This window comes from Diceros bicornis, chromosome 6, assembly GCF_020826845.1.
Source record: "Diceros bicornis minor isolate mBicDic1 chromosome 6, mDicBic1.mat.cur, whole genome shotgun sequence".
NCBI classification, from domain to species: Eukaryota; Metazoa; Chordata; class Mammalia; order Perissodactyla; family Rhinocerotidae; genus Diceros; species Diceros bicornis.
Window position 1 is genome coordinate 43,066,604 of NC_080745.1, and position 23,459 is coordinate 43,090,062.

The 23,459-nt window shown below is 40.2% G+C and overlaps 1 protein-coding gene across 1 annotated transcript in view; it reads right to left on the reverse strand.

Moving 5' to 3' along the window:
* ARID5B (AT-rich interaction domain 5B) overlaps nt 1-23,459 on the reverse strand; it is a 174,320-nt gene that overhangs the window by 142,273 nt on the left and 8,588 nt on the right. Inside the window, exon 3 of the mRNA XM_058543375.1 lies at nt 1,512-1,737. Within this exon, the coding sequence (XP_058399358.1) occupies nt 1,512-1,737 (226 nt within the window). The remainder of the gene's footprint in view (nt 1-1,511; nt 1,738-23,459) is intronic.

Sequence of the window (23,459 nt, forward strand, 5' to 3'; positions counted from 1 at the left end):
GGAAAACATAAGACAATAGCAATACAATTTAGATCATGTATTTGGAAAGTAACACAACAGATGTATTATTCAGCATTATCACACGTCAGAAGACTAGTCATTGTGTGTTCACAAAATTGGGGGGGTGTAACAGCATACACAGGAAGATTAGTAAAAAAAAATCTTTGGCTTTAAAAGGAAAACCACTAGATTAATAATTGTCTCTAAATGTGCACATGACAATCAGGCTGCCATGTCCAAAATATTATCGTCTGACATCTACCAAAAGATGCCAGGAAGCTGTTGATCGTTAAACTCAAACTGCAAGAAAACATGAGTGCTATTCCCAAAGCACAACACAGCTCATCACAAACCAGAATTACATGAAAGACACCGCCAGTTACTGGTGTTATTCAGTCTCTTTATGCCAATTAAAATAAATAATCTAGGTTTATTGTAATAGTTAAATTCTAGGCTAAAAAAAAACAGGAAGTTGTCACATTAAGGCATAAAATAGGGCTACGAAAATCAGCATTGTGCTAGAATGAAAGAAAAAGATGCCTTCATATGTTAAAAGTGAAGTTCCTCTTTGTCTAAAGAGGAAATAACTAGTCTAAATCAGAGGTCAACAACTCTGGTCTTGAGCAATGCTAGGAGAGTAAGTCAGTGAATACCACAGGGAGATACAAACAGGAGAAAAACAAGGAAAGGACACAAAAAGTCACTGGAGAAGAAAGTGTTAAGGAAAAGTAATAGAATTAATTATAGAGCCCCTCATATCCACCAAACACTGTGCTAAACCCTTTATATCTTACATCTCACAGTGACCCTGTAAAGTTCCCATATTTTTCAGACGGGGAAACTGAGGCTTGGAGGTTAAATTATTTGCCCAAGGCCATACTGTTAAGTAAGCAGCAGAGTCAGGATTCAAACACTAATCAGAATACCCCAAATCCCAAGTTCTCCTTTAAACTTAAAATGGAAGAGGGAAAGGAAGGAAAGAAAAAAATATACGGTTGATGGTGATCACTAAATGCCAAAAGCTCAGGGAACCCTTGCCATGAGTTCCCAACCAGTGGTTCCCTGGCTTTGACATTGCTCTCCTGCTCCACATTAAGTAACTCATCTCTCTTCCTCACTTTGCTTTCCATACAATGTAGAACATAAAATTCTGACCTGGTGTTAATAGATGTCATACTGTATGCTTAGACCAAATATTTAACCTCTTTATCAATTCAATTTTAGGTGCCCTAATTAAGTCTTATGCCTTGACACCAACTGCAAGCTGCTTAAGGCCACATGTTATATCACCCAGTTTCTAGCACAGGGCTCCACACATAGGAGGCCCTGTGATCCAATAGGTAATATCCATCCTTTACCCACTCAGTCATCTGTCCATCCATATTCCCAGGTTCCACTGAGGTTAAAGAAATGATATATACATGACAGGGTTTCCAGAAAAATCTACAACAAAAAAAGTAAGTTACTGTATACATCCACACATTAGATTTAGAAGTACAAATTATATTTACCAAGGTCAGCCTTTTCCTTGAGAACATCTTTGAAGTTGAGTCCACTGTTTAGGGTTGACTGTCTGTACTTCAGCAGAGCTTCCTTCTGTCCATTCCTTCCCAACGCCTCTGTTCTCACTGACCCAGCTTGGAGGCCACATCTCCACTTGGAGAAATCAGAATGTACCCACTTGACCAGGTCTTCAAGCTTCACAATCACCTTTTCGGAAACAGCAATGACTTCATCCTACAAGAAGTGGTTAGGAAAGAACAAAAAATATTATTCGTGGTTCCGAGGTAAATGATAAATTTTCAACAAGCCTGTCTGAAATATCATTTGAGTGGTTTAGCCTTATGCAAGCAGACAATGAGTTTTTAGTGACAGAGAATCTTCAATAACTCACTTCATTTCAATTGCTTTTCACTGCTAGTTGTCTAGTTGAGGAATAATTTATAGGCTATATTTCGTATATGACTAGAAAGTGTCCAAAAATTCAGCAGTAATTCTAATAGCCATTTTTAATGCTAGTTGCCAGGACCCACTCTACCTATCTGACCACTTGGATGAAAGCTAATTTTTAGGTGCAATTAATTGCAAAAATAAAAAGTGAGAACTAGATGACTAATGGTTAGCCTGTCTTTATATAAATGGTCTAAGTAAATCTCGGATTCTTGGAACTCTGACTCACCCCAAAATTCCTATGTTTATGGTACATTTTCCCTTGGCTTATACACAAATATTGAATTTAACTTTTGTCCTAAAATTAAATAAAACTGTGATGCAATCCCAAAAGAAATACTTCATAAATGTTATGTGCTTCCCACTGAAAGAAACTTACACATTCTCATGTTTCTTAAAAACTTTGTAAGCTGAGAAATGAACTGATTTTTTTCTTTTAATACATATGGGGTAAGAGGCAAGAGGGCGAGTGAGGAGAAAGCCTTTGAATCTAAGCAAAGCAGTTGAAACTTCAGTTTCTCCTATGGATCATAAATTTGAATTTTAAGCATCTCTAATTGCTTCCAGGAAACAACCAACTTTTCTGACTCAGAATTAATCCAGCAAGATATTTAGTAGATATCCATACATGGAGCAAAGGAGGGCCTCTCTTACCCGAAGAGTCTTTGGAAAAGGCTTAAGAAGATCATCTCACTGGGTTTTAAGTTAAATTACTTGAAGCATTTGACATTTCAACTTGAACTGACTTCTTTCATTTCTTTTACTTCACATTTCTGAAGAAAGTTTAGCTGTGAAAACCCCTAAGCTTACAAAATCTTAGAAATATTTTTGACAAACAACAACAGGAAGATGTCTCAAAGCTATTAAACAAAAGGAATTCACAAGTGATTTTGGCTAATTTTGCTGTTAAACATGACTCTTTCCTCCTTCTCCCCCACCTACACACACATACACACACACACACACACACACACACACACACACACTCTCTCTCTCTCTCTCTCTCTCTCTCTCTCTCTCTCTCTCTCTCTCTCTCTCTCACACACAGTACTGCATACACTACTCCAAAGCAAACAAAAAAGGGTTTATTAAGATAAGTGTCACACAATAAGAAGCCCTGGATTTAGTTTTTAAAAATGTTTTTTTAAAAGGTAGGGTCTAAAATTTCACTTTTCCTCATCCAGTTCCAAGCTGCTTCTGAGAAGGAAGTTTGTTAGGCAGCAGCAAAATAACAAATACTCTATCAAAAATAAAAAGTGAAACTTTTGTAATGGAATCCTTTCTCTTATCACAATTAAATATGAACTTCCACTAAACTGGAGACAAAGGAGAAACTGTTTTTATCCTCTGCTCAAGAAAAAAATTTCAATACTTTATAAACAACGGGGCATATTATAAAGTACTATTTCAACGGATGACTTCACTCAGATTCACTACACCATCCTCTTGAAATAAAAGATCTGTAGTTGTCATGCATTTTATAGCTATTACATGGTGATTATTAAATGTCAGAATAAAAATTCAGGCTGGGTATTGTTTCAAAGCATATGGGAACAGCTTCTAGACAGGGCACACCAGAAATCAAGTTTACAATATCCTGGAAAATAATTAAGTATTATGGTAAATAAGTCTCAACATTAGCAAAGATGGAATTTGGCAATAATTTTACCAAATATGGTTCCCTAGAAGAGACGAGTTTGGAGATGAGTGTTATTTTCAAATAGCTCTAACTATGATCAAACGATTATCATTTCAATTACCAGTTGCTTCAGATCTTTTCCAAGAAATGGCATGACTAGCTCTGGCTGGCTTACAACACCCGCCAAACAGTTTATTAACCCAGAGAAAATACAATCCTGATGATGTCATTGATGAATAAATCCATCTTTCAAGATTCAGTCTATAGATTTTGTCCTCCCTCCTTTTCTCTCTCTCTGAGACAGACCTTCTGAATATATCCACAATACATAAAAACAAATACAGGAATTCACATAAACATGCACAAGCCATAAACCTACGTTTGGATTAATTGTGAAACCACCAGAGTGTTTCACTGTGGATTCACAGAGAAACTGGCCCTGCAACATTGTCAAATGCCAGGATTTAGAGGGAAATCTGATAAGCGGAGGAGGGGGAAACAACAAACCAATCCGAAAAACAAAACAGCCAACATATATATAGAAAATGTCTCAGGAAACATTACTTTGTACACACAATGCCATAAATCACACGTTCGTTATTTACTATTCTGAGCAAGTGCTGACTAAAGTTCCTAATACTCACCATTCTCCGGCGAGTCTCTATGTCTAAGAAAAGAATTTCAATAAGCTTCATCTCATGATTACATTAGCTCTCTGCAAACTGAGAATTAGCACTGGATAAATACTGCTGATTTACTCTAATACAACACAAAAGGAACACAAAGAAAAACACTTTGTTATTCTATTAATGTACCTTGGCTTTTCAATTCACCAGGCTCCTAATCAATATTTATGTAGGCTGCGTTGAGACACTTTCTAAGTCCATATCCCCTTTCATCATTGTTTTAAACTGCCTATTTCTGTAATTTGGATTTTGTTTCTACCACTGTATAAAAAGAGCTTATTCAATCATGGAATCCTCTAAGTCAGAAGAGATCATCTAGTCAAGAAGTCATAAATCCGTCAGCCCATGTGTATGGCTGGCCTCTCCAAGTGTTCTAAAAATTGACAAATTTTATTTAAAAAAGTGTCCAGACTTCTGTCTTCTCTTATAAAATAAAAGGGGTATCTGGTAAAAAAAAAAACAAAAAACAGTCGAAACTGAGGAACAGTTACTTTCTTTAGATAAGATGCAAGACCTCTAGTTTACCATTGTCTCCACCACTCCCTATAGCCTTACTTTCAGTCCACCTTTCCCTTACCTGCCTGGCCCCTTGGGCAGGCACCCAACATTTAAACTTGCAAGCCCTGATTTAGTCCACCTCTCTCATTATGATGATGAGGAGAGTGAGGCTCAGTGATATGTCCCAGTGCTGACTTCTGATATAACTTGGACAAGAATCCATGTTTCCTGTCTGTCAACACAGCATTCATCCTGGACTCTGGAGCCAGACTGCCTGGGTTCCAATCCCAGCCCTGCAATTTACTCACTGTGGAACACTGGACAACTTCTTTAACCTCCCTATGCTTCAATTGTTTTTTAACATATGTTTAAAAAAAAAGATAATAGCATTATCAATAGTACTATCTACCTCTCATGGTAATCGCAAGGATTAAAGGGGTTAACATAAATGAAGTGCTATGTCAGAGTTAGCTATCATTATCATGGTCATTACTCCTCTGCATTGGTGTTTTCCAAAGTGTGCCATGAAGAGATGAGTTTATGGGTAAACTTTTTTTTTTTTTTTTAATATAAGTTACTCATTGCTTATTTATTTTTGTGGTCACTTCCATTTTTGGGAAAGTGGTACTGGTTTTCCATTTATATAAAATATAGAAACTTTCCTCTTTAAATAAACTTAAGTTTAAAAATGGGTCAATTTGAACAAAGCCATTAAGTAAACACAGGGGATGTGTGGGTATGGCAAAAAAATAAGTCAAGATGCTATGAAAATGTCTAAAATTTGGGACAGTGTGTTGTATCAGTGCTTCTCAAAGTGTGGTCCAGGAACCCTGGGGAACCCCTGAGAATATTTCAGGCGGTCTACAGAGTCAAAATAATGATCATAATAAGACATTTGCTTTTTTCACTCTTATTCTCTTTCAAGTGTGTACAGTGGGGTTTTCCAGATTCTATATGATATATGATATGGCGAAAGAGTAAATGCAGAAGCAGATATGAGAATCCAGCTGTCACTATTAAGCTAGGCTATAAAGAGATTTACAAAAATGTAAAACAATGTCACTGTTTTTACTAATTTTTTGCTTTTGAAAATATGGTTAATTTTCATCAAAATGTGTTACATTTACATAATGGGTTTATATTGCTATTTTTATTTTATTTTTAAAATTAACTTACAGTAATGTTTCCTTTTTTGGTGTAGAGTTTTATGAGTTTTAACACATGGCAACCACTGATCTGTTCTTGCTGTAGTTTTTTCTTTTCCAAAATGTCATATAAATGGAAACATACAGTATGAAATCTTTTGCGACTGCTTCTTTCACTCAACATAATGCCTTTGAGATCCATCTGTGTTGCTGCCTGTATCCATAGCTTGTTCCTTTTTACTGCTGAGTAGTATCCCATGGTATGGACGTATCACGAAGTTTGTTTACCCATTCACCCGGTGAGGGACACTGGGTTGTTTCCAATTTTGGTGATTACAAATAGAGCTGCTATAAACACTCACATACAGATTTTTATGTGAACATACATTTTCAATTCTCTAGAGTAAATATCTAGGAGAGAGATTGCTGCATCATATGGTATATATATACCTAATTTTGTAGAACTGCCCAACTGTTTTCCAGAGTGGCTGTACCATTCTGCATTCCCATCAGCAATGTATGAGAGTTCTAGTTGTTTCTCATCCTCGCCAGCACTTGATACTGTCACTGTTAATTAATTTATTATTGCTATTCTAACATATATGTGGTGGTTTCTCATCATGTTTTTAATTTTCATTTCCCTAATGATTAATGATGTCGAACATCTTTTCAGGTGCTAATTTGCCATCCGTATATCCTTTTTGGTGAAGTGTGTAAGCCTTTTGCCCCTTTTTAAAATTGAGTTGTCTGTTTTCTTACTGTTGAGTTTTGAGAATTCTTGTACCTTCTGGATACAAGTCTTTTGTCAGATACGTGGTTTAAAAATATTTTCTCCCATTCTGTAGCTTGGCTTTTCATTCTAATACAGTGTCTTTTACAGAGTAAAAGTTTTAAATTTCGATTAAGTCTAACTAGTCAGTTTCCTTTTCTTTTATGGATTGTGGTTTTGCTGTTATATCTATGAACTCTTTGCCTAATCCCAGGGCACAAAGAATTTCTTTTAGGTTTTCTTCTGAAAGTATTATAATTTTACATTTAGGAGTATAATCCACTTTGACTTAATTTTGTATAAGGTGTGAGGGTCAGCTCCACATTCATTTTTTTGCATATGGATGTCATATTATTTTTAAATGAATTAAGTATTTAAAATTATTTCTCAGTTTTAATTTCTAATACAGTAAATATCAATAGATGTAACCCACATAAACAAAAGCTCTTTGGGGTCCTCAGTATTTGAGTGTAAAGAGTCTTGAGTCCCAAAATTTTGAGAAACACTGTATTAGATCACCAAACCAAGGCCTTTCTTATCCTTCATTTTCCTTGATCTCTTAGTAACATTCGACAATGAACAACCCTATCTTTGACTTGAAACTCTCCCTCTTGTTAAGAACTGTGAAGGGTCTGAGATTTTACTCTACGTGCAAACTTACAAGCTAGCCTGCCACAGTTTCATGGATCCTGGCAGAGGACACAAGACCTCTCTGGTCACAGACAAAGGAGGGTTTATTGCTCACAGCAATAGTTGTGGTCACAACCAACACATTTGTGTTGGTTCTTTAATTCCCAATTCCCAAAAGGAGATGCAAAGAGCGCCAGATGATACCTGTACATACAGTGGGGTGCCTTACAGGAGAAGGACCCTGAACATAGGAACCCAAAGTGTTAATACTGGTCAGTAAGCATGCCTGCCCTTTGTTCTGGAGGAAGACACAGGCTCTCTCCCCCAAGGCTGTTCGCTATATAAACATCCTTGAAAAGACAGTCCAGAACAAAGGCAGTCAGTGGCTCTGCTCATAAGATGTGCAGATACACAACGCATGCATGAAAAACACCTGCCGCCTCTACATTTCTTTGCTTTGTTCAATTTCTCTTCTTGCTTATTCCCTTTCCCTACTGGGAAAATGTAGGAAACATATACCCTTAGATACAGTCTGGATCCAGGTCTTCTTTTTCTGCATATCACTATTGAAGAAATCATTCTCTACGGCCGTTGTAATGTTCACCTCTAAGCCCATGACTACATTCTACAGTTTGATTCCAAAAATTAATCTCGATTCCAGTTCCTAGTTGTCAATTTAGATGTCTCAGTGTCAACTCAAGCTCAGTGGAACTGCACAGTCCATTTGGCTTATGTGTAAGAAAAGATCTTAGTTGACACAAGGGGAATTCCACACCCCCCAACTGTGGCTAACTTTTCCCCATATCTATTCTTCCTTTCTTCTTTGATAATAAACTGTTAATTTGCTGGGCACAGAATAAAGCCACCATTTTTCTGCTTCCCTTACAGCCAGATGCAGCCACGTGACCAAGTTCTGACCAACAGGATATGAGTATTAGTGATGTGTGCAATTTCCAGGTCATACCCTCAAAGGGAATGCGTATGCCTTTGGACCATATAAATGAGGGCAAATTTCTCAGGAGAAAAATATAGAAGGTCCCTAGATGATCTCACAGAGCAGAGCCACTACACTAGCCCTGAACCACCCACCTCTAGGCTGTGACACAAAAGAGATTTTGAACTTCCAACTTATTTAAGCAACTTTAATTCTGAGTCTCTGTTACCCATAGCTGAACCTGTATTTCTACTAATATATCATTCCCCAGGAGAGAGAACATGAATGGAACCTTCCCTGTAACACCACGTGGTGCCCAATGACAGATCATTGCTAGGGAGAGCTATATTCAGCTATGTTAACAGAGTCTAAAGGACAGTAAACACATAAGTGTAATATCAGAGAAGTTGAAAGGGAGAGGATGGAATGAGAACAGGAAAATAGCATATTCATCTCAATCTTCCCCAAATATTCTAGATTTTTTTTTTCTTTTTGGTGAGGAAGATTGTCCCTGAGTCAACATCCATGCCAGTCTTCCTCTATTCTGTATGTGGGATGCTGTCACAGCATGGCTTGATGACCGGTGTGCAGGTCCGTGGTCCAGGCCACTGGAATGGAGCACACGAACTTAACCATTACGCCACCAGGCCAGCGCCTCGAATATCCTAGATTTTTAAAGTACTTGTTGTAGCAGCTGAAATACGCTGAAAGTTGGGAATACAAAACACGTCAGTAGGTGATGTTACCCAAATAAACTGTGGAACCAAAACAATAGTCCAACTGGTTCGACAGGAGTGGGAAATTTTCCTCAAGATAGAAACTAAAAATGAAACCTGTTGTGTCCAATTTTATAAAGAGCAGCAGCAACCACATCAACTTGTGCTTAACCATTCGTGTCAGGCGTGTGTACCTAAGGTGCGTCCCAATGGACTCAGGCAAGGGAGAGAAAGTACCACCATTGGGCCTGGCTGGGTTGGCCACTCCCTTGCTTTCAAGCCTCCCTCAGACACACTGCAATCCAAGGCACCTCACCATTTGCCCCTGTTATACTGCTTGTTACACATTAGCATGCTCTGCTAACAGGACACATACAGAGTGAGTAAAAAAGTTTCACTCTATAGGCATGTAGTTGCCAATCAGAGGTCCAAGAAGGTCAGGCAAGACAGAATGGTAACGCGGGTTGACCAGATGAAGCTTGCACTGGCCAGCATAAAATGAAGACAACACAGTGAGCGTTTCATGAAGCTAAATTTGCTAGATTTCAATCACTATCCTTGTATCAGTTAGGATCAAACAGGTAATAGATACAATACTTGAGTAATGATAATCCGGGGAGGGTTTTACAAAGGGACTAGCATTGATCTGGATGGGCCCCCCTGCACACTCTTTCTATTTAAGACTTTCTCTCTCCTCCTTTCGTCTGGTGTTATAATATCCTTTTCTTCCTCTGAAACGAGGATGGCAATGGATGGTAGTAGTCGTTTTTTAATGTCCTTAGTAGGCAAAATAAAATGATATCCCTAAGTTGGTCCCTGAACTGGGACTTACTGTTCTGATTACGTGTGACATAATGTTAAATCTTTGTTAGGCATCAGCATTTGATGCTGAATTGCACAATTCTGTCTTCTACAATAAACACCTCAATTATAGAGACCTTTTAGTGGCAAGTGCTCATGCCCAACTTCTATTTCTCTTGTTCTTCTCAAAGAGCCAAGGACTGTGCTGGGCCTAAAGCATTCAAAAAATACTTATTTTAATGGTCCACCATCTCTGGATGTTCCATGCTGGGCAAAACTAAGGGGTAGCTGAGAAAGCACTGGCCTCTGAGTCTGATGGACCCAGGTTCAAATGCAGCTCTACTGTGTTTAATTTTCATGTTAATCTTGGAACATGACATCACGTTGCCAAGGTCTCATCTAAAAAAAAAAGGAGAAAATAGAATCAAAGAACCCACCTCATAGGAGCAGTTAGAATGTTGAAGTTGTTATAGCACAATGGTCAACACAGAGTAGGCATCTAAGAAATGATGGCTATTACCATTATTACATAATATCACTTGAACTGAAAATCAGGGAATAAGGGTGAGTGGTATTCACATGTCTCCTGTGAGTCACTGTGTGTGTTCCTAACTCTTCTTAATTCTTTGGGACCAATAACACCCTTGTAGCTCCTGCTGGGTACCTCCAAGGGAAAGTTGGGCCAGAAAGCAATGAAGAATGTCTGGGCTTCCAAGTCATTCTCCTCAGCCCTCAAGGATACAGCAGTGGAAAACTTGCAGATGCTCTGCTTTACCCACACACTAATCTATGAAATTAACAGACAGCATTTTATCTAATCCTTTGAGGACTCTGAGGAAAGTGTTCTTAGACCCATTTTAGAGATGAGAAAACTGAAGTAGAACCAGAAGCCAGCTTTGGGAGCACCGTCATCTTTCTAAGAAATCGGCCTCTTAAGCCCTTTCAGTGGTAACACTCTGCCCTACTCCCACCCTGGGACAACAGAACCCTCCCCTACCTCCTGCCAATTTCCTGAGGGGGGTGGGAACAAAAAGGATTTTAATTTTTAATTTGTATTGTGTTTTTGTCCCCAGACTACAGAAATCGCCATTAGTGCGCTGGTTAAAAATGTGAAGAATTTTCTGTTGTCTGAGTGATGAAGATATCCTCTCAAGTCTGTGCTAAGGGTTAATTTGACCCCCTTAACATGATGAAATGGATTTGCCATGGAGGCTCATTAGTGTAGTGGGTTCCAATTTCCCAAGCCAGCCCCTTCTCTTCCAACCTTTTCCCTCCACCTCACCAGACATTTGGCTGAAGCTTATGGCTCAATGAATTTTGGAAATCCATCCTGGCACAATTAGAAGGGGTGAGCAAACAGAAGACCACTCTGAGGAGCGATCTGTCAGAGGTAATGTGACTATCCTTTATGGTATAGCCAAAGGCGTTTGTGTATCAAACAAGTAATTCAAAAATCCTAAATATTTTATGTTCCTAAATACATTTTTAATACACATTAATCTAAAACCTGTTAGGCTGCAACCTGCTCCCCTGACCAGGAGGCCATGTCCAAAGAAAGCCCCAGGAACATCTTCTCATTAATTCCTAGGTCCATTTCTTTCCCTTTGGGCTTATCATGCACGCACATTTTTCTTCCCTAAAATTAAAAACAACTTACACAGAAAGCAAGAAAATGCATACCAGCGTCCTAGACATTTTCTCTCTAAACAGGAAAGCATTTGATATGTACAGAAGATGCCTTATGTCAATGGTCAAGCCTGCCCACCCTTCCTTTGGCCAAACGAATAGGGTGTTAACTCCACAGTCTATTTTTTTAACTACTTTCGGGTTGCCCTAATAAAAATTAGCTTGGCACCCATATACTTAGCTCTAGCCATTAAAACATAAGCAAAAGAAGATAAATGAGCCCAATTCCAGTGTTACAGCTCAGTTGAGTTACCTATAAGAACATTCTAGAAAAGCAAAAACAATAACAATAAAACCCAAACTCAACCACCACCCAATCCAGATGTTCCAAAATGCTAAATGACTCCAAACCATTACTTTTACATCTCCTGATCTTTTTTCACCTAGTTTTACAGGCACATGCCACCCTATCCAGGTATGCAATTTCAGCAGGGCCCATATTCCATAAAGACCCTAAAAGGAAGAAGAAAACTCTTTGCCTCTGTTGGTATATGAGAATCTCAGTGGAAGCCATCTGAATCATTCAAGGTTATTGGTGATCTGGCACGGAGTCTTGATATACTGCTGTCGTTAATAAGAAGAACGGTCTTCACAGAGAATCACTGAAAGCCGTGTGCCTATTTAGAATGCTTTAATGTAGAAACCAAGGAAATCTTCCTGTTTTGTGTAGCCTCTATTTAAACATAAACATATGATTTAGACATGCTCCCTCTTGTTAAACATTTTTTGGCTCTGTTCACTTAGCACAGTTCACATTATTATCCTCACACGTACAATGGCAGCGGAATAATTTGAGACCCACAGCTTTATTTAATAATGTAATTATCCTATATTGGATTACTAAAAGGGGCTTTGTATTTTTAAGTTCTAGCTTTTCCTATACTGGTGATATGCTCTGCCACAGTAAATGATTCAGCCTTCAATCAAAAGCTCTAAACTCAGTTTGGAAAAATATTGAGTGTTTTTGAATAAGCCAGGATTAATGCAAGAGCCAATTTGCAGCCACAGTTGGTGACCTTTCTACTCTTGTTCAAAGACTGTGGCGTGGAGGCCAACACAGAGGACAGACTCGAGCAACTACAACCGCCTGATTCCAACTCTGCTGCCACCTCAGGGAGGTTATATAAACCAGAAAATAAAGCCCAAGTTTTCCTCAAGGTAAACTTTCTGAAGGCAGGGCTGAAACTTGCATAGCCTTCCACGCTTTCCAATATCCTGTGCACTCCCAGGTGGAGCTTAAAGGATGAATGAATGGATGGATGGATGGATGAATGCTACTGGGTGTTCTGACGAAACAGTTGCAGAAGGGAATCCAGAAGGAGCCATCCTTAGCACCTTTAAGGGAGCATTCACAATCTGAGCTTCATCCAATGTTATTGTCAGGAAGGATTTTATTTTAGCTTTTCCCCAACTCAACGCAGTCTAATCCAATCAACCTGTATTAACTCTGTTCTGTTCCGAGCACTGAGCTGAGTACCAGCTATGGAGAGATAATGACGAATAAGACATCGGTGCTCCCCTTCAGAAATGCACAGTGCCCAGGCCTTCCTGTTCCCTGCCTAGGAAATGAAGGTTACTCTCTTTCTAGTCCTTTGCCAGAGAATCCATTCACTCTTTCATTCCCAATGTTCTGAGCCTCTACTCTGAACTATGTCAGGCACTAGGAACAGCTGGGAAAGAAGCCCCTGACTCATGGATGCCAGTCTCGGGGAGAGGTGGAGGGACAGACGGTAAACAATAGCCCTCAGCTAAATGTGATTTATAGAACGAGAAGCTGTCATAAGTGATTTCATTCATTCAATAACTATTTATTGAGCACTAAGTATATGTCAGGCTTTGGGGTTACAGTCAGTAATAAAACAGACAAAAATCCCTACCTTCCTAGAGCCTACAGTCATGTGTGTGGTGTGGTGTGGTGGTGGTGGTGATGGGTGTGTGTGTGTGTGTGTGTGTGTTGGGGGAGAGGGCAGTGGGGCAGAAGAGCCAGATAAATAACAAAATCTCAAGCAAAAGAACCAGAAGAGGCAATAACGGGAGACCAGGGGTGGAACTGGGGATGATTTCACATTAGTGGTCAGGGAAGCTCTCTCTGCTGAGACCCTAAGAAAGAGAAGGAGCTGGCAAGGTTAAGAGGGAAGGGAGGCCGGAGAAGAACACAGGACGCTGCAGGCAGAGGGAACAGGATACAAAGGCACTGTATGGGAAGAACATGGTGCATTGTCACATTCAAGGTTAAAAAAAGAAGAAAACAACAAGCAAAATACCCCATCCATATGTCTTTTGTCTGATGTGTGCTTCTAAATTTGAATGCAGACTCCTTTTCTCTAAGTTTCCAGTGGTGTTAGCATGAAAGCTACCCCATAAATCCATTTCTGTTATTAAAAATTGACCAGAATCTGCTTAATGCCACCTTTTTCTCAAACCTGTAATGCCTTCATGTGTATGTTTTGAGCATTTTTTTTAAAACCAAGTTGCATCCTCCCTGAAAGAGTTTTCCCACGAGTCACTAATTTCCACAGAATTTAAAAGATGGAAGGCCAGCTGCTTCCTGACATATGCACAAGGTTGAAGGTTGGCTAGGAGATGCTCATCTCTAACAGATACACTTACTAGAAACACAAACAGGGGCAACAATCCCTTTCATCTGGATGTTTAGGTCTTCTTTACATGGACATACGCCAACCTGATTTAATGCCCCTCCTCAACCACTGTGCATGAAACATACCTATTTTCTTATGCATTAAGGAGCCTGTCTAATTATACCAGTTACAGGATCTTCCTTGCCTTTCTAACTGCAGACTCATCATCACAACAGACACAATGCCCTTTCTAGCAAAACTCTTCAAATTCACTGATCAAGACATTAGGTTTAAGAAAGACCCAATGTGGCTTGTTGACATGCTCAAAGACTAACAAATCTTTAAAAGATTAAAGCACCCTGCTGTCTACTACAGACGTCATCTATAATTAAATACCCAGAAGAGTGGGGAGGTGTTTGGAAGGAACCACCCAAGGAGAATGCACAACAACAACAAAAGGAGAAAAAAAAAAAGAGCAAGACAGGGTGAGAAGAATATCAGTCAACCCTCATCAGACTAGCTTTATACTAAAGTGATTGGTTCCATTGCTGCCTGTAGCGAGCAGCCTCTAAGATGGCCCCTAACGATGTCCACCCCTTGTATTCATGCCCTTGTATAATCCCCTCCCCTTGAGTATGGGCTGGACATAATGTCTCACTTCTAACAAACAGAATTAGGCAAAAGTGATGGGATGTCACTTCTGAGATTAGGTTACAAAAGGACTGTGGCTTCTTTCTCGCTTGCACACTGCAAGGGAAGTCAGCTGCCATATTGAAAGGTGGCCAATGGAGAAGCCTACGTGGCATGGCAAGAAAATGAGAGAGACCAAGGCCAACTGCCAGTGAGGAATAAGGCCTTCAGTCTCACAGCTCGCAAAGACCTAAGGCCTGCCAACAGGCAAGTGAGTGAGCTTGGAAGTAGATTCTACCTGAACAGAGCTTTGAGATGACTACAGCCCGGGCAGGCACCTTGACTGCAGCTTTGAGAGACCCCCTAGCCAGAGGCACTCAGCAAAGCCCCACCCAGACTTCTGACCCACAGAAACGGTGAATAATAAATGTTGTTCTAAGACACAAAATTTGGGGTAATTTGTTACACAATCGACAACTAATACACTAATCTTTAACATGGGATACATTTACACATTTTTGCCTGACAATGAAATTAAGCCTGTGAAACAAGGTGCCTAAATACCAGTTTCAACCATGCCTGGAAATTAGATTAATTTCTGCTAAGAAGTTGACAAGGCAGTGGAAAAATGCTTTATACAACTGCCTTAATCCTGAAGCAACTGCCTATACATACAAGAGATCTTTTCTTTTTTGGCTATCCATAGAAATTTCCAGGAATACTATTTAGCAATATGAGCATACCTTTCAGGATGGAAGGGGCAAAGTAAAATATAATCTTACCCAGTAAGGCTAACTTTATGTTTTATCTCCTCTAAGCAACTAGAAGGAGAGGGGCTGATCTTATCCATCTCTATCACCTCCATAGCACCTCGTATACACGAATAAATATCGGTTGAATTTAATTGAATAAGAGTTTGCAGTCAAAAGGCCTACATTTAAAAATAGAAATGATACATTTTTCAAGAGCAATATTATATTATGTCCTTAGCTACCACAGAAGAATCCCAAGCCTCATCTCTCTTTTCCTCCTCCCACCTTTTCAAGAGTCATCTTTTAAAGGCCCTTGGCACAGCTGACCAGTTAGAAGTGTTTTGCCTATAAGCATAATCTGCAGGTCCAGTAAACACACAATACCCCAATCCTCATGGCCAAGATCAAGGCAAGGCTTCTCTGCTCAAAAAGAGAAAAGGGGGGGGGGGGCAGAAAAGTGCTTTTAAAAATTAAGGCCCCCTCCCAAAAAAATTAAGACAACTGAGATATCTCAATATTCTGACATGCTGAGACTGTTTTCACTCCATTGCTTTGACGGGTCATTTAAGGAATTCTGGAGGTCACGAGTGACTTGAACACCTGCTTAGCTGTCTATTGAATTACTGATCTGGTAACATCAAAAATGTGGAGTGAGAAACAGGACTTATAACTATAAAGACAAAAAAAACAACAGAGCCTGTGGATAATTTTAAAAGACACTACTTTATGTGATTCATGCAATTTGCATTAGGAAAAACATCTTCAGCCTTTTCACTAGAACCTTCTTTTTGCCTGCCCAGATAGTTGGGGATGCATATTTTACAACCCAATGCATTGTTGCTGAACACACATTCAGCCCCCAGGAGCACAAAACACAATTAGACTATTATGGAAAATATTCACAAGAAATAGAATGGAACAGATTATTTCACTTATGACAGAGAATTCAATTATTGTTTGTGTTCATTACCCATGGACACTAAATTTTGGAATAATTTGGTGAGGAGACTGAGTACTACAGCAGTGTTTTCATCTGAGTTCTAGTAATCTGATACACACTGTGGGATTAACCCAAAGCAAAAGGATTTAATGGCTCAGCAGGCAGTCTCTATTTTGGAGATCCTTCTTCTAAGATCCCCAGCCATTTGGGGGATCCCTGTACATCCTTTTACTGATCATTCTGCTTTTTAAAAGAACCTGGCAGTACACATCTTAAGGGATTTGGTTTGGAATACATTCCCTACCACCACCACCAAAAGAAGAGGAAGAGGAGGAGGAGACAAGCAGGTGGTGAAACAAATTTTCAAAATAAGGATGTCTTGAAGAACAGGAAATAGGAAAGGCTTTTAAAAAATGGTGAGAAAGTGCAAGGTGAATTTAAAATAAATTCAATGTTCTGCACATTCAGCAGATCAACGCCAGGTTTCCTGGAGGTTGCATCATGAAAGGGGCGGAGCCTGGGAAGGACCAGGTTTGAACTGTCTTTGGCATACTGAGGTCGAACATCTAGAATGCAGGTTTTGTCTCTTGACTCCATCATTCTCCCATCTCATTTTATTCTGTTGTGGCTGATGGAAGAGACGCCCCCTAAAGGTCCTTTAAGACCTAAATGGAACAGAAAAGAATGGGTTTGAGGGAGTCCCCTTCACAGTGACTGGAAACCTCAAACATGGATCAAAAACGCTGAAGTTAAACACAAGAAACGTCTCTTGGGACAGAGGGAGAACCAGGAAGCTTAACTTTATTTAAATGGATAGTTTTCTTTAGTTATTGTTTTTCAAACAATAGTTAGTTGTCTAATGACTCAAACAATAAATTACTTATTAAGGGGCTATTAACAGTCTAACACCCAGGCTTCACTGGGACAATAAAGTTAGGATTTGGTCCCTGACCAGAAAGGGCAGGGTGGATAACTAGCATCTGCTAAAGGCCTGGGATAAGCCAGGCCGTGGTTCGGTATTTTAAGCCCATATAACTCACATTTGATATTCGCAGCCCAGCAAGATTAACTCATTTCACAGATAAGGAAACTGAGACCCCAGAGAGATTAAGTTGACCAAGATGACATGCAGCTACTAACTGGCAGAGTAAATATTCACATTCAGTTCTACCAAGCTTCAAGACTTAGAGTTTATATTCTAACTAGAAAGAGAAAACACACATGTGAAATTATTAATCAACACTGCCTTCAGATTCAAGTCCAATCTTCCTAACCTGGTCTGCTAGACTCCCTGAGGTCTGGCCTCAGTCTACCTTATTTTCCACTAGACCCCTGCTCTCTTGCCAAATGCAGACCTTATCCAGTATTGGTTAAGGTCCATATGTCCTTCCTTCCTATTTGCCTACGGCTTTTCTTCTGCCTAGATTTCCCCCTGTCTCACCCTCATTATTCAAGTATCTCCACCCATGAAAGCCCTAGTATTTTCAAGGGCCTGCTCACAAGCTCCCCTTCTCCAGGATGCCTTCAGTACGGCTACAGGCCACCTTCCCACTCACGCACTTCTTTCTCTTCACGTCTCAATTCCTGTACCCTTCCTGAGGCCTAACTGTGGCCCCAGGACAGAGCCCAGCTCTCCTCACACATCCATTCCTTCTGTCCCTCCAGATTCTGGAACTCCAGAACTCCAGATTCTGGCCAGAGAGAATGGTGAGAGCTCCATGTACCTGGCTGCCACCACTGCTTTCTTTGCTGCCCCTTTAGGACCACGAGGTTCCTTTTGCTTTATTTACAGAAAATGGGCCGAACACAAAAAAGTTTTAAAAATTATAATAGTCCAAAGCTTTCTTCTAGAAATTGCAAGGTGGCAGCCTATGGGCCACATCTAGACTAAAGACATGTTTTGTTTGACCACAGAGTGTTTTTTAAAAATTGGATTGAACGGCCAACTAAAATCACACAAAAATCTGGATTTCTGGCACTTCTCTGGAAAAATGGAAAGATCTAGCAATACGGGACGGCACTCCTGCCCGGTAATGATCGGCAGGACCTGAGAAGCAACATTCAAACGAGTCACATGCTCCCCAGTTCGCCCAAACATCATATTGTCTCCCAGACCTGTCTGACTTCGCTTCCTCTTACCTGCCTGGCCCCATGACTATTTACACATGTGCCTCTGCTCTAGGTTCCCGTCTCCCCTAGAAGTTAGAGGAAGACATCTCGGAGGAGGTGGCTTTAGAATAGGACCTTGAAAGAAGGATATGGCTGTTGTGCAGTTTTCTTTCACAGGGGAAAATTTCAGTGAATTTTACACCCCTTTTCTGATACCGCCCCTGTTTCCTCTACTTGTCAGCAGGACAGCACAACGTTTCTGCCATCTGTGTTTGGGAATCAGGACAGCTCGAGTTCCTGTTCAGTCTCTGTCATTTGCCTGATGAGTGAATTTGGAAACCTGGACAAGTTATCTAACCTCTCAGATTACCCTTCTGCAAAATGGGGATGACACTAGAATCTACCTCATAGTATTATTGTTCTCAGGAGTAAAGAAAAGGCACATACAAAGCTGTCAGCATTTAGTTTTATTATTACCTTTATTAATATCATTTTAGACCAGCAGTCAGGCAAACATTTTCTGTAAAGGGCCAGATAGTAAATATGTTAGGCTCTGTGCGTCATACAGTCTCTGTTGCAACCACTTAACTCGGCCACTATAGTGTGAAAGCTGCCAGAGACTATTTGTAAACAACTGGGCATGGCTGTGTGCCAATAAAACTTTATTTGCAAAATGGGCAGCAGGCCAGATTTGGCCCATAGGCCTTAGTTTGCTGACCCCTGTTTTCAACCTTCTCCACAGCCAGACAATGTAAATCAGCTCTGAAGATGGTATCTAGGTGTCTCAATGATATCCAGAAAAATAGGTGCCTCCAGCGAGCATTGGTAGGCATCTCTAACCTGTTACTGGATTCATCAAGATTAGGATCAGCCCAAAAACTGTCCTTCAGGGAGACTGCTCCCACCTCCACATCTGGCCAAGAAACCTCTTCCCAATCTTCACCCTGGAATCTCTTTAGACATGAGCTTAAACGTTATTTCTTCCAAAAGCCCTCCACAGCCCTTCCGGACAAGATCAGGCTGTCCTGTCGTAGGTCCCTGGCTTTTCCCTTCTTCACAGTGACCACACCACAAAATCACCCATTTATCTGTGATAGTTTGATTAATCATGAGTGTCCTCCCCACCAGACGGTAAGCTCCAAGAAGGCAGGATCTGCCTGGTTTTCCACCTCTGTCTCTCCAGGGCCCTGGGCTGGTCTGCACATAGAAGGCAACCTGGAGGGACTGAGGCCGAGTCTCTTCTCCTGGGAAACCTGCGAGGGGCGCTGTGTGCCTGCTGTGGGGGTGTGGGATTTAAGGAGCCCTTTTAAACATTATATTACACAAGTGCACAGTATTATTACTGAATTATGTGTGTATCAGTCAACTGCCAATTTGACTGCAAGTTCCTAGACAGCAGGATAGAAGCATTCAAGAACCATATACAGAATAAATAAATGAAAGACCAAAAGAAACACTATTCATAAAGCTTCAATTAAAGAATAGGTCAGTATATAATGAAAGTCTCAATCTTAGGAGTTTTCAATATATTCTAAAGTTATAGAGGGACACGAAGGTCATCAGTCCTGGCAGAATCAAGGAGAAACTGGGTTTCAATCCTGGCTCTGAGTCTTAGCTATATGTGACCTTGCGCAATTTACTTAATCTATTTTGGCCTCAGTTGCCTCATCAATAAAGTAAGAAAATGTCATAATACTACCAACTTTGGAGAATTTCTTTGAGAATTAAATGAGTATTTAATTTATATATTAATATATATGCAACGCTCGACCCGTAATGGCTACTCAGTAAACAAAAAAACTGTTGTAACTTCATTGAAAACACTGTATGAAATTTTTGCAGATGGTTTTGGAGAACAGACATTTGGGGCATTTTCTCTGGAGTGTGAATACATAGAGAAGAGAAAGGAAAACACTCTAGAAGAAGGAAGTGTGGATGTGGTTCTAAGACTAAAATTTAGGGACATGGGTTTCCTCCCTTTTGGATAATCAGTCAAGTTGCTTCTTCCTTCTTACTACAGGAGAGTAAATAAGCTCTATGAGAACAGAAATCTTTATTTGTGTATTGGTCACTGAGTTCACTATTATATCTCCAATGCAGAGAACTGACCATAGTAGGTGCACAATAAACATTTCTGAATGAATGAAACCATCTACGAATATCAGATGGTGGCCGAAATGTCAATTCCGTTTATTACCAAGAGCGCTATCTTGGCAAAGCTTTTCTTAAGCTGATGTAAATACCCCCCATCAGAGGGCCCTCCTGGCTTCAGGAAAGAATGTGGAAATGAAGGCAATGAAGGTGAGGTCCAGCTGGGGACCCTGAATATCAAGCCTGGCTTCTGTGTAATCACTGATCCTTCGGTATGTGTCTTGTCATTAGAATAAAGTCCATTCTCTACGTTAGTGATTTTATGAAAGTGATGTCTCACAAAGGCACCATCAGCTGGTGTAAAGCAGGGCACTGGGATGACCCGCCCTGAACACACCCATGGAAAACATGTGCCTACTTTCTCAGAGTATAACCTCAAGAGAGCAGCTCTTCCCCAAAGCAGCAGACCACTGTGCCTGAGGACACTGTGTTCTAGATCTACTTCTATCATTCACTAGCTCTAGATTTTTTGGGGCCTTAGCCTCTGCATCTATTAAATTAAGGGGGTTGGACATGTTCTCTTCAATCTGTGAGTCTATTAAAATGTCCACGGCAAATTAGACGCGAGCCTTTTTCTTAGATAACCAAGGCAAGTCCTCTTGATCATCTTTATCAACAATGCCAAGGGATCTTCAGCCAGTCACACCTAAAATCAAATGTGTCTGTGCAGATGGCAGAGCCAGAGGGACTAGCTGTACCTACGGATACACCAATGTTCCAGCCAGGAGAAGATTTCTGAGAACAGCATCAGCAACTTTCTCTGTGTCTGACCCCTTCACTGCATGTCAGTGGCCTTCATTCTACAATGCAAATTTTGAACCAGAATGTTGCTCAAGTTGGGTAGTCACAGAAGAAAAACAACTAAAGCTGGGCCTGTTGTTGAGGAACGTCTGAGGTCAAGACAATGAGTGAGAACATTTTTGTTCTCTACTACGGTATCCAGCTAGTTTGCTTTTTTTCCAATGGTACTCCGAGCTGAGGTCAAACTAGATGATGGCAAGCAAAGCTTGGACCAAAGGGAAAACAGTATTCTGTCAAAATGATTTCCATCTCCGATGTTCCATAGGGATCTTGGGGCAGGCCTAGTGACAAGTAACTGAATGGTAACTTGTTCTGTTATCTCTCTAGCATGCAAAGCTTCCCTTGTAGGGGTAAAAAACCACAAAACCCCACACGTACATACCCATATATGCATAGAAACACACTTTAATATGTATGTTTATATACATATTTTAAAAACAAATTTATCCCTTAAGAAGAACACACAGAATTAGCAAGTTTAAAATTAATCGCACTTAGTCCTTTGTCTCCAGTTATACTGTGTTCTTTTGTGTTGGTAAAACAACATGTGCTTTAATTAGCGAATATCTGTAAATAATTTACTTGCTTTTCAAATACAACAGAACAATGGGGTCAATTTTCACATACATTTACCCAGCATGCATCCTGGGTCTTAAGGCAGACTTTCCCATTGTTCAATAACTATATCAAGCTGTCCAACTCTTGCTGCCTTCCTTGGTGGAGTGGAGGGTGGGGGTAGGGAGCTAGAAACCCAAGTTCCAGTAGCAACATCCCACTTTGCAAGACCCCAGAAGGCAAGCACATAGCGTTGTCCAGCTCAAGCTAAAACAAATTCCTATGATCTCTAACCCTGGAGCCTTCTGCAAGGAGTGTGGAAGTGTAACAAGGGTGCAGGGCATTGGAGTAATGGCTGTGGGATGCAGACGCTCTGCTGATTCCCTCCCCCCGACAGCGTGAGCCCAAAAACATAAGGCGCGATACATGAGGCCAATGAATCAAAGAACCTCATCTAGGCTCTGCAGGGTTAAAACTGGGCACCACGCATGCAGTGCAAAGAAAGATGTTAAATCAAATGAGAATGACTGCTCCAGGACTGGAGGCACTATTATTTTGAATAAGATTGAAAAGGCCAGAAAAAGCAATTCAAAAACATTTCAATTATGTATTTCCCAGAACTACATCTTTGAGCAACTAATGCAAATGTTACCACCACAATAAAACTTCTTCCCACATAAAAGCATATAAAACAGGTTGAACAGCATATACTTTATATATCATATGCATATTTTTGACTATTAATAAAAAATTCAAAAATCTATGTATGCTTTACTCTCCTAAGCAATACAGTAATTATGATTAAGGGACAGACAGCACAAAAAGAGCCAATTTATCTTACTCGTGCTCAGGAATACTATTGTGTAACTAAGCAACTAAAGACAAAATATGGTCTAATTAATTCACTCCTATGCTTATTTAAAAGACACAATTAGAACATTTTTATTTTCCAGCCTGCACAGTAGCTCAACATGCTTGAGGGTGTAGAAAGCAAAGACTATTATTCTCAAAGACAAGAGTTTAATGTTTAGTGCCACTGATCAGGCTTGGAACTCAACTATGGGGAGGAGGGGGTGTGCTTCACGGCCCGGGTGTGTTCGGAGTCATGAGAGAGAAAAAGTAGGGGAGAAGGATGTTTATGGGGCCACTAGATTGACTAACAACACATGGCCTCCACCCTGTTTTTCTCACTGTGGCACAAGGATGGTGATGGGACTGTGAACTTGACGGTCATGTGTGCAAGGACACACACCACTGGGCGTCTATTTATACAGCCACAAAGATTCTACAGAAAATTCATGCAATTAAACCACCCGTCCTAGTCTGCATGATAAATGTCAAATATCCATCTTTAACGCAGCTAACAGTGCATCTGATTTTACAAGCAGAATTAATTTACGCAAGTGTGTGCTGGAGATTGATGCCATTAGCATGATTCTAAAGCACCCTTTCAATAATCATCATCATCTGCATGTTGTGTTGTCAATA